Here is a 12,821-nt window from a genome sequence, read left to right as displayed (position 1 = left end):
AAAAACATGATTATTCCTGCTAACTGGGGGCAGCCATTGTGTTTCGTTTTTGTGACGTCCGGTGGTATAGCTTTGGGCGAAGTGACATCAGCTCCGTCTATCTTCTCTATGCACAGTGTAAACAAACGCTCTAATTTACGACAAGGCGCTTCGCTTTCATCAACCTGACTTATAAAACAACATAAATGACTTGATAATATAATAAACTATTCAACTAAATATATTTCAGGTTACATCAATAGAACGAAATGGCGTTATAGTATTTTTCTTTTTTTAAAAATCCAAAGAAAAAATGGTTACTATTAGGCCTATTGGTAGGGCACGTTCGAGCAAAAACGACCACTCACGATACCCAAGTGATACTTTTTTTTTCTTTGGGACGACGTAATTGGTCAGTTTTGTGATTTTAGACAGGAGTGTCTACTCAATCAAGTGTTTTACAGAATAACTTACAGTAATAAAGCAGGGCGGTTGGTAATGCCCATTACGATTTGAGGTGTATCCGTGCTGTTATCACACAATACCTTGTGATCTTCATAAAAGAGGCACGTCTTTTTAGTGTATCTAGACAGTGTCTGGGGACCGTCTAAATATATACCTGCCAATCAGGAACCACAGGTACAGGCCAAGGAAAGAAAAGACCAATTAACCAAGAAAACACTCCGATTATTGTTTCAATACGTGGGTTAATTTATGTATGAAACATAATACAGCTATTTCAACACTTTGACAATGGTGGTTTATTTTGTATTGAATAATAATATATATTTGGTGCTGGCTTACTAGGATGGATATTATTACAAAACATTGCGATGCATCCGCCAAAATCAGCTATGTTTTGTTTGTTCAGTTCGAAGACTAATTCCTGACGTGACACGTGAGGGCGTATTCACTGGGATGGTACAAAATGGCTGCGCCCGTTATATATAATAGCCATCACATTTAACCGTTTTATTAATTAACTATACGATTATATTTGTTGATATTAAACAATAATGTGCATTATATATCGCTAAATACGCATACCAGGCCAAATGCCTTAATTGTCCCCTCCTTTAACAGCAACATACAAATTTCCTGATTTTTGTTGGCAATGTTGTCCACCTGGACCCAAATTTACAAAACATCGTAAGCCTAGTTTTGTACGTAAACGTAAATCTACGACAAAACCACAATTCATACTGCTGTTATAGTACAACACATATAGTTAGAAATACATATAATTCATTTCTTTTCGTTCTTAAAATGCTCCATCTTCCGTAATGATGTAATTTTCTGCATGAAATATATGCCAAAGACGTATAAATGTATGCTCGATATAACTGCTAGTATTTTTACAGCAAGCCGAGTCCAATAAATAATAACAATAAAAAATAATAAGAAGAAAATGTTTTGCCCCTCTGGGTATATGCGTTTTTACACAAATATACTGGATCACGTGATCTGATATTCCGAAAATTATGACTACTTTTGGCCACGTATCACGGCTGCGTTCAGCCAGACCGAGCGGAAAAATACGTCCAGCCGACTGGTTTATGCGCTTCTCGTTAAACCAATTGCCACGTCGGGAACCAGTCAACTAGTTCGCAACGTTAGCGAAACGTTTGTCGTTAAACAAAACAAACTTTAAAATAGGCCGGGGTGTCGTCATTCCACAATCTAATTAAAATTAGCTCCACTATTACATGTGGATATAACAGCAGCCAGTTGGAGCTCATGTCCACCAATCAAAACCTTACTTGCAGAATCATGCCAGTGATTTGAAAATAATTTGAAAACATTCCGAATTATCCTGAGGATATTACGAATGTCTTAAAACATGTTTTATTTTATAAAATAAATAATGTGTAATGTAAAATTGAAGACTGATAACCCATCCCGTACGTATTGGTATGGTTCGCTGTACTGCGGCCACTAAAATAGGCTCGCCCGATATTTTTAGAATTTGTATTGTATTGGTCAATATTTAAATTATTATTTACATACGAAATGTTACATGGACATTGAAGACTACGCAGTGTTGTTAGCAATCTGATTAAAATTAGTTCTACTGGTCTAAATAAGGCATTCGTAATTCACATGAAATATGTCGGTATATCCTCAGGATAATTCGGAATGTTTTCAAATTATTTTCAAATCACTGGCATGATTCTGCAAGTAAAGTTTTGATTGGTGGACATGAGTTCCAACTGGCTGCTGTTATATCCACATGTAATAGTGGAGCTAATTTTAATTAGATTGGTCATTCCACTTGTTTCCTGTTTTCTTTTCTAGCTCACCTCATATGGTCAAAATGAACGAGAGGTTTCGAATCGACGACAAGCCTCTTTCTGACGAAGACTTCTGCTCTTACTTCTTCGACGTCTACAACAAAATAGAACCCATATTGGTATCATAGATATTATTTTTATTACCAACATGCCTGTATTGGTATCATAGACATTATTTATATTTCCAACATGGCTTACAATATCGTCTTGCTTCTGAGTGGGAGCCGATACCGGGCAGCGAACCCTGTACCTACCAGCCTTATATACCTTGAAAACACAAGATTAACAGTTAAAGTTTGTTTTGTTTAACGACACCACTAGAGCACATTGATTTATTAATCATCGGCTATTTGATGTCAAACATTTGGTAATTATGATATATAGTCTTAGAGAGAAAACCCGCAACAATTTCCTATTAGTAGCAAGGTATCTTTTATATGCACCAGCACACAGACATGATAGCACATACCATGGTCTTTAATATGCCAGTCGTGGTGCACTGGCTGTAACGAGAAATAGTCCAATAGGTATGGGATGACAGTGAGCTGGTGGAGAGAGGGAGAGGGAGGGGGAGGGAGGGGGAGAGCGAGAACCACTGACTTAACCACTACACCACTGGTCAGTATTAATTTATAGTTAATGCGTTTTTATATGAGTGACCTTTTTATATTTCTAGAAAGACATGCACGACAGAAAGTTTCCACGGCTATTTTTCTTTTACACCACCATGGCGTTCACCGTGTTCATTAAAGAAAAAGTCGACGTAGCTGTGGTGGAAGTTGGTTGTGGTGGACAGTTCGACTGCACGAACGTCATTCGATCCCCCGTTGTGTGTGGGGTTACTTCCCTTGGATTAGACCATTTTGATAGGCTCGGCGACACGATAGAGAAAATAGCGTGGCATAAAGCGGGGATTTTTAAGGTAAATCCAAGAGCCGTACTTAGTGGAATTGTAATTGTAGATGCACCCACCGGAAAAAATAAGAACCATTCTACTTTATTGTTTACATGTGTAATTTCTCCACACTGGCGTAACCAGTGGCGGATCCAGAAAATCCATTGGGGGGGGGGGGGGGGGGCAGTGACATGAGGTGGAATGCCAAGGGAATTTTAGGGGAGATTTGGAGGGGGATCGTAAAAAAAGAGAGAATTAATATATAATAAAATTATAACTATCGCAAAATTTATGGGGTGGGGGGTGGGGGGGCTAGATCCGCCTCTGGTAACAATACTTTATATTGTCGAGTGGGGGAGGCAACCCATATTGAAGGGGGTGGGGGCAGTCTACACTATGTATGTATGATTTTTTAACAGTTTAAAACGTGATACACCGATTGTGTGTGTGTGTGTGTGGGGGGGGGGGGTAGTAGCCCCTGTACCCCTTTCCATGCTACGCAACTGTTTCTCCGCGTGACGATCGTCTTGTTACTGTGCCCCTATGGTACTGACACTCCACTTAATACATCAGTGGTGGATCTAAGGCCCCTAAAGTTTTGCGACAGATATATCTTTATTTAATAATTGCATATATTTATTTTTAATTTAACGTTGCAAAATCCCAGGAATCTCTCCGGGAACTTGTAGCTTTCGCATCTCATTGGGGTCCCCACTATTTGGATTTTCTGGATCTGCCACTGTTCAGGCTCGGTACGACCCTAGAATCTACGATGAAAGTAAAATTAAAGTTAGTTTTGTTCAACGGCACCACTAGAGCACACTGATGTATTAATAATCGACTAGTGAATGTCAACAATTTCGTAATTTTAACGTATTGTCTTAGAGAGGAAACACCCTGTGTTTTTACATGAGTAGCAACGGTCTTTTATATGAACCATCCAAGAAACAGGACAGCACATACGACGGCCTTTGGTATACCTGTCGTGGTGCACTGGCTGGAACGAAATTCAAGAGACTGATTCCGGTAAGTCGACGTTAAGCTCAGAAACTAGTACATCCGAACTGATGAAAGAAAGAAAGAACTATTTTATTTAACGACGCACTCAACACATTTTAGTTACGGTTATATGGCGTCAGACATATGGTTAAGGACCACACATATATTGAGGTATGATGATGATGATACTTTGCAGGTTGAACCTCAGGCGCTATGCGCCGCCTGATTTTAGAAACCGGGGTCACGGTAGTGCACATACGGGGTCTTGGCAGTGCAAGTGTGGTGCAATATCCTATTGTTCTATAGTAAATACACGATACCCTTTCAAATCGGATGACAGGTGCTTGCACCTGCGTATTGTATTGATATTGTTTGGCAATGACTTATTGAATAATTAGAACAAGTGTTATTCCAGTTGTCACGGGGATCCTATAATACCCGTAACTGAATGAAACACGTTTGTCCAAATATCTCTCCTAACTGTATATCTATTAGCTCTCTCTGTAACGGGCGGTTATACCCTAATGTGGCTCGTCTAGGTATGATCAGAGATGAGATCTTATATAAAGTATATATTATTATAGCACGTTTAGTTCACTAAAAAACCCAACAAAAACACAATACACTTTGGAAACTGTATTAACCTACGCTGACAAATGTACAGCTGCAGTAGTTAATTAACAACAATAAATAATAACAACCCAGAACTGATCACTTAATTAGTTAATCTCTAGGTGTCTAGTTTACACAATATGCTAATCACTTCACCATGACACAACACCCACACGTATGATAATTGAAAAACGCTAACACACACACGTGTGATAATGGAGAAACGCTTCCAGGGGAACTTAATTAATAAAGGAATTCCAACTCTATTCCTAACTGGTTAATTTTTATTTAACCCTTAACTACTCATTCAGTAACCTTGTACAACATAATTAATAATGGTACCTATCACAATAAAGACAATAACCTACATTTTACCTAGGTCCTCTAGGATGACTGGTTAAGCTTTTTATAATTATTTAGGACAGTGAGCCTACAGATTACAGCGTCAGATGACCGGCAGCACCGTCTAAATAATATTGGTATAATACAGTATTAAAATATTTAAAGTCACATCAATCACATCAAGGTTATACAACAGAGCAGAAAATATATATTTACCAAAGTCCCGTCTGAACTAATATAGATCGTTCAGTGGACGACGACCGTGCCCCTGGATACTTCCAAAATGTTTTCTCCTCGATATATCTAAAATCCTAGCTATTCAAAACTCTCAGAGACAGCGAATATCGCCTGGGGGTACATCGCGGCACAGAATCCCTACAAGTGCTATTTCCACCGCGACCAAGCGGTATTTTTTTCCTCAGATCGTCAGACTTAATGTCGCCAGTTCGCTAGAGATTCCATGGTCGCGCGGAGGTATTACGTAACTACTGGCCACATGGCCTCCGCACCTAGCTGGGAGTGTAATAGAAACTGCACACGGCCGTCGCGCAGAGGTATCACGTAACAAGTTGCCCATCTGGGCTTAAGTGCAATTTGGAACTGCACACGGCCCTCTAAAACAATTAATATCGCCACAGGCGAAAACAAATTAAGAGCATGTTCCGTCACACCAGTGCATGGTGTGGTGCAATGTCCAATTGTTCTATAAATAAAGTACGCATCACCCCAACTGCATGGCTAGGTCTATTCGGGTCACGCTGTAGTAAATACACGCTACGGGCCGAAACCAGGTCACTGTTGTAGGGTATGCACTTTACTATTTTAGCCAGCTTACCAGTTGAAATCCAGCTCGTACAGCGCTATTTAAACAATAATGTTTTAGTTTTATATTCCTATGATGTATGATAGTATCTAGTTGTGTCTGAAGTTGTAATACAAACAGTCGTATGCGAAACAGGGTCTATTGTGGTCTGCTGGAATGTGTACATGGGTGTAACTAGGTCACGCTGTGTTGTGCGCTTAACTGACCTCGAGTGTCTCAGTCTGTCTATTATATTAATATGGTGTTAAAATAATTATTTAAAAATCACGTCATGCCTAATTAAGTATACGTCTTTTTATATACACTCATTTAAAGGTGGTATAACTTAAACAAGTCATCCGAATTGACCAAGTGTGCTGCTAGTCGTGGCAAGGTACAGCCAAACAAATAAATAATCAAAATATTATATTCATAACTAGCTGCAATATGTTTGTACAAGAAGCATAAACGTAATATATAACTTAAGACAATGAGGTTCTTCAGTCGAATTATTGAATGCGCTCGGTAGACCAAGTCTCTGATTGGATTTGTTTCTCGCTCTAACCAGTACCCCACGACTGGTATGCCAAAGGCTGTGGTATGTAGTGTCCTGTTTATGGGGGAAGTGCATATAAAAAAGAATCCCCTGCTATTAATGGAAAACTGTGGCAGGTTTCCTCTGTGTGTCACAATGAACCAAATGTTTGACATCCAATAGCCGATGATTAATGCATCAATGTGCTCTAGTAGTTAAAGAAAACAAACATGCTTTTACTATTAATTGTTTGATTATCATACTGTTTGGCTTGAGTAAACACACGGTATCACCGAACAGCGATGCAAGCGGCAACAATAGCCTACCATATGAAGATGTGATGTATACAATGGCCAGGCTTATGCACATACGTGAATTATTTTATGTTGCCAGTCATGGCAAGTTACAGCCAAACAAATACTCAAACTATTATATTAATTTACACATTCATAACTTGCTGCTGTATGTTTTTGTACTACAAACGTAAACATAATATAGAACTTAAGACAACAATGTGTATAGGATATATTTATTATTTCCCCATCAATCATGAATTAAACACAGGTCAGTGAACCATCCTGTATCCACCCTTACAAGAAGCAGTCCATAGCTAAGTCGTTCACTGTTTTAGTAAATGATACATGGATCCAGGAGGCATTAGCAGACCGTTCACACATCATACTACATGCGTACGATTTTTGAGGTGGTAACATACTGGATATTTTAGAAAATAAAATGAAATTTAACCTAGTACAAATATTAGAACGATCAGAAACACGTTTAATATACAGCCAATAATATTTTGTGAAGAAAAAAAAAAAAATTGATATGTAATTACAATCGCTAAAAAGTATGTTAGTCGATAACATGTTAAATAGTGCAGCAAACTCAGGAATGTCCCTTTAACAACTCGAAAAAATTAAAACGTTTGACTATCAGACTGTTTATATTAACAACTCGCGTGTCTTTAATTGTACACCACTCGCTTTCCATCGTGATGCACGATTGAAAACACAATCGTTGTAATATAAACAGTTTCACGCGGGAACCTGTTTAGCATTCTGTATGTTGATGTAATTTGGAATCAAAGTCCAAATCACACAAATTTATCATCTGGCCCTAAAGGTCTTCCGTAGTGCAAGCATATATGTATAACCTGATCTTTGTCTTTCAGAAGGGAGTTCCCGCTCTGACTGTCAGTCATCCACCAGAAGCCGACGCCGTTCTGTTTGAGCGATCACAGGAAATTGGGGTCAGTCATCATTAAAAGCAGCAATATCGACTATTAGTTGAATATTTTAAAACAAAATAGTATTACACTGAGGCCGTTCCCTTGGAGCGATCACAGGAGATTGTGTTCAGTCTTCATTAAAGCAGCAACACCGAGTTTTAGTTGAATATTTAAACATTTAATTGATCACCTAGTTGAAATCATAATCTGTATTGTGCTGTAATGTATATTTGTTAACGTCTACTTAGGGTACCTCTGTAGTAATTGTACTGAAATGTATATGTGTGTACGTCCACTTAAGGCACCTCTGTACCATGTAATAGTTTCGATGAGTTTTACATTTACTCTAGATAAATTGGTGCCGTGCTGTAGTTTGTCTGCTTAAGTCTACTTAGGGGACCTCTGTATCATGTTGTCGAATCTATGTGATCTAGGTACTTGTGCCATGTTAAAATATCCATTTATTTGTTTAAGAACATTGAGGAGTGGTGCTGGTGGTGTTTATTCTAGGCACCTGTGTACCGTGTTAGTGTTTGTTGTTTACGTCTACTCTAGGCACCCTTGTACCGTGGTTTCTTTTTTTTCTTTTTTTTGTTTAATTCCACTGCCCTCTTTCCTTTCTCTCCTTTTGAATTCCATCTCATTTCTTCCCGATCTGGCAACTCCTATCTTTCAACTTCTTTTGCTGTCCACCTCCACATCCCAGTCCTTGTCTCTCCAACCGCGACAGGTGTTTATCTCGTGTGGCTATCTGTGACACACACCTGCCATTCCCCATCAGCGTTTAGCTGTGTGCTTAGTCTGACCACTTCGGGGAGTGTTCAGTAGTTACTTCTGGCATTGTTAAGAGGCACTTGTAACCACCTACTATGTGGCGGTCGTTAGTTAGTGCCGTGGGTCAGACCAGTTTTATTTGCGGCAGAGAACAAGGATGACAGGTGAGTGCAGGGAAATACAGAGACTGCACCCGTGGAGGAAGTTGAGACAGGTAGGCAATGGTGTGGACAGCTCAGTCGGAGGAAACTGACAGAAAGGGTCGAAGCAGATTGAAATCGTGGGAGAAATTGGAAAGTTTTTTTTTTATATTAAGATAATGAGAATGATAGGCAGAAGGTGATAGATGAGAAAGATGAATGACAGTGTAAGACAGCTTTGACGGGATTTGAACCACTGTAGTCCGCTATATCGTGTTATAGTGTTTGTTGTTTACGTCTACTTTAGGCATCTCTGTACCGTGATGTAGTGTTTGTTGTTTACGTCTACTCTAGGCACCTTTGTACCGTATTTTAGTGTGTGTTGTTTACGTCTATTCTAGGAACCTCTGTACCGTGTTGTAGTGTTTGGTGTTTACGTCTACTCTAGGCACCTTTGTACCGTGTTATAGTGTTTATTGTTTACGTCTACTCTAGGCATCTCTGTACTGTGTTATAGTGTTTGTTGTTTACGTCTATTCTAGGCACCTCTGTACCGTGTTTTAGTGTTTGTTGTTTACGTCTACTCTAGGCACCTCTGTACCGTGTTCCGACACTACATGAGTTCTGTGCCGCGGGTCAACAGATACGTTTAGGTATCGAGGGAAACGTTCAGTTCGTGAACGCGGGACTCGCTCTACATCTGTGTCGGGTATTTATACACAGAATCAACAAAGGTCAGTAGAAATGAACAATCTAATTAAAATTAGATCCACTATTACATGTGGATCTAACACCAGCCAGTTGGAGCTCATGTCCACCAATCAAAACCTTACTTGCAGAATCCTGCCAGTGATTTAAAAATAATTTGAAAACATTCCGAATTATCCAGAGGGTATACGACATGTTTCGTGTGAATTACGAATGCCTTAAAACATGTTTTATTTTATAAAATAAATAATTTTTAATGTAAAATTGAAGACTGATAACCCACCCCGTACATATTGGTATGGCTCGCTGTACTGCGGCCACTAAAATAGACTCGCCCGATAGTTTTAGAATTTGTATGCTCCCAAATAACGTTATAAAAGGCGAAGTGTGATTGGTCAATATATTAAATATTAGATCCAAGACTACATCGGAACCCCCTAGATAACAACCTTTACCTCCGTGAGTACCAACCTCTTTTTTGGGCTAGTTAGACTTTAAACGTTTTGGAAGCAGTTCAAAATTCTTATGTTTATTTTTTTATAAGTAGTCTAACGCATTTTATTTTGGCGTCCGTTCAATTGCTCAAAATCACCTTAAAAACCTTTTGGCTGAGCAGTCTTAACTATTTTTGGTTAAATTTTAGAGTCCGGACATGTTTTGGATGCAGTTACTCTTTGTAGACTTAGGTAAAATACAGGCTTCACCGAGGAATTGAAATTCAGCCAATCAGAGCACGGCTCCCACTCGGTGTACTTCAAGTTTACGAAGTGTCTGCTATTTGGTCCGCGCTCTCGTCGACCTTACTAAATGGCTTTATTCCAAATTCCGCCCACCTCAAACTTACCACCCCCTCTCCTGCTCCGGAGTTAGTCACTGGCGAAGTCAGAGGCTAAATCCGTGGTGGGCGTGCCTGAACCTTCGTGGATAGGGGCATGTAAAAAGAGTTGCCCGTTGCCCGTTGCCCGTTAAAGCCAATCCCTCCTGCTTCGGAGTTGGTCACTGGCGAAGTCAGAGGCTAAATTCGAAGTGGGCGTGCCCGAACCTCTGTGGATAGGGGCACGTAAAAACCAGTTTCCTTCCTTCCTTCCTTAAAGCCAAACTACCAGCAGTAACCCCAGTAAGACCCTGTCAAAAACAGCTTGCATTCAGATCAGGCCGTACAAACGAATAACCATGCACCAGTAAACACAGGAAAACAGGCAGACTTAACTGAAGGCAAGACCGTGACGACGCCCGGTACAAAGATACCTGTCAATGTTAGCAAACAGCTGATTTCGGCGGATTCAACTGAAGGCACGACGTCCGCCGTGATGTCATCTGTCAAAATTGATAATCAGATGACCGTGGCGGATCCCATCGAAGCCACGACGTCCGCCGCAAAGCCAACTGTCAAATCGGACAACCAAACACCAAATATGGTTAACTTGATAAGTGCAAAAAGTCTTAACAAGCCTGGTAACAAATTTAGTCTAGGACCCCGCACTGATACTATCAACAAGACAGCCGCCATAACCCCCTTTAAAGCAGTAGTTAACAAACGTGCAAACAAAAGGAAAGTCTGGAGACCCACCAAAACTATCAAATATCCAACAGCAGCAACCTTTATCAAGAATAAAACAAAAAAGATAGCACAGCCAACTAAGAAAGCTATACCAGACAAAAAATCTGCTGAAGCACCCAAGATACTAAAACGTTCCAATACCACTGCCAGTACTACTTCTTCTACTTTCAAGCTCTCTTCCACTAGCACCCCCCCCCCCCCCGCTACTGCTGTCACCTCCCCCACTCCTACTGCCATTCCTTCAGCCTCTGCTGATCTTCCCCTCATCGCTTCACCCACCCACCCCCCTCCTGCTCCCACTGTCACTTCCCACACCCATATCTCCGCTACCTACACCCCTACCTCTGCTCCTTCATCTACCTTTACCCTCCCACTCACCACTGCTACCCACTCTTCTCTCCTCCGATTTGATCGGGCTGCTGGTGCTCACTTGCACCTGCCAGTGCAGGCGGTCCCTCCTCTCCCCTCCCCCCCCCGTTCCTGTCATGGACGGAGGAGCCGGCCAAGGCCGGCTCTTGTGCCCACGACAGGCGTGCGCTACAACAGCTTGTTCTGAATGTGCACGTAAAACCCTATGACATGACATGACATGGTGAATATTTAAATTATTATTTACAGACGAAATGTTACCTGGATATTGGGGACTACGCATTGTTGTTACTTTTAAATCACTGGCAGGATTCTGCAAGTAAGGTTTTGATTGGTGGACATGAGCTCCAAATGGCTGGTGTTAGATCCACATGTAATAGTGGAGCTAATTTTAATTAGATTGTACAAATGAACTTAAAGTTCAAGATCACAATGCTTCGTGCCGTGTTCTTACACATGTTTTCCTAAATCTGACGCTGCAGACCATTCAGCTAGTCTTCCATTCATACGTGATCTCTGTCCGTGTCCGCATTCATGTCCCTGTATGCGTCAATGGAACGCAAATATAATTCCCTCAGATTTCGAAATAATATCCCCTGTGTGTGTGTGTGTGTGTGTGTGTGTGTGTGTGTGTGTGTGTGTGGTGTGTGTGTGTGTGTGTGTGTGTGTGTGTGTGTGTGTGATATATATATATATACGGACACGGATGCGGAGCGGACACAGATATGTCATCGAAAGAAAGAAAGAAATGTTTTATTTAACGACGCACTCAATACATTTTAATTACGGTTATATTGCGTCAGACATATGGTTAAGGACCACACACATATGGCTGTCGCCACTCCATGGGCAGCAAGGGATCTTTTATATGCACCATCCCACAGACAGGGTAGTATATACCACGGACTTTGATAGATCAATTATGGTGCACTGGCTGGAACGAGAAATAGCCCAATGGGTCCACCAACGGGGATCGATCCCAGACCGACCGCGCATCAATCGAAAGCTATACCACTGGGCTACGTCCCGCCCCAGTCCATCTTGGGCGACTTTACCCGGAGCTGATGCTCCAGCTGCATACCTATCCGAGAGATTGAGACATGCAAGCTACGTCACCGTCAAGGAATGGACCACGAGATAGGACTGTGTTTATTCAGTTAGGAATCCCGTTATTATTTATCTGTTTTGTTTAACGACACCACTAGAGCACATTGATAAATTAATCATTGGCTATTTCATGTCATACATTTGATAATTCTGACGCGTAGTCATCAGAAGAAACCCACTACATTTTGTTCCTAATACAGTAGGAGACCCTTTTATAATGTTCACTTTCCCACAGACAAGAAAGCACATACCATGGTCTTTGACTGGTTGGAACGAGAAAAATCTAATCGGTTGAGAACACCAAAAGGAACTTTTAGCTGCAAAACTGAGTGGGTTTTTTTTTTTAGGAAACGATTTGGGTCAATTACAGTTAGGTATACCGTATATCGTTTAACAGAATTGAGCGTTTTTAACCAAGTAAAACTATTCTAATTGCCAGATAACTATGTCTCGCATTTGCGTTTAATGTTTGCAGA

At 40.6% G+C, this 12,821-nt stretch overlaps 2 protein-coding genes across 8 annotated transcripts in view; one reads left to right on the top strand and one right to left on the bottom strand.

Annotated features, from left to right (window-relative positions):
* Positions 1-12,821, bottom strand: part of LOC121387192 (folylpolyglutamate synthase, mitochondrial-like) — a 336,339-nt gene that overhangs the window by 250,946 nt on the left and 72,572 nt on the right. The gene's annotated exons all lie outside the window — the stretch shown is intronic.
* LOC121387078 (folylpolyglutamate synthase, mitochondrial-like) overlaps positions 1-12,821 on the top strand; it is a 99,915-nt gene that overhangs the window by 58,893 nt on the left and 28,201 nt on the right. For all 7 annotated transcript variants that reach the window (XM_041518095.1, XM_041518092.1, XM_041518097.1 and 4 more), the window contains 4 exons: positions 2,275-2,389; positions 2,947-3,192; positions 7,630-7,707; positions 9,190-9,334. In XM_041518095.1, the coding sequence (XP_041374029.1) occupies positions 2,275-2,389; positions 2,947-3,192; positions 7,630-7,707; positions 9,190-9,334 (584 nt within the window). The remainder of the gene's footprint in view (positions 1-2,274; positions 2,390-2,946; positions 3,193-7,629; positions 7,708-9,189; positions 9,335-12,821) is intronic.

This window comes from Gigantopelta aegis, chromosome 13, assembly GCF_016097555.1.
Source record: "Gigantopelta aegis isolate Gae_Host chromosome 13, Gae_host_genome, whole genome shotgun sequence".
Taxonomy (NCBI): Eukaryota; Metazoa; Mollusca; class Gastropoda; order Neomphalida; family Peltospiridae; genus Gigantopelta; species Gigantopelta aegis.
This window is presented reverse-complemented; position numbering and strand designations above follow the sequence as displayed.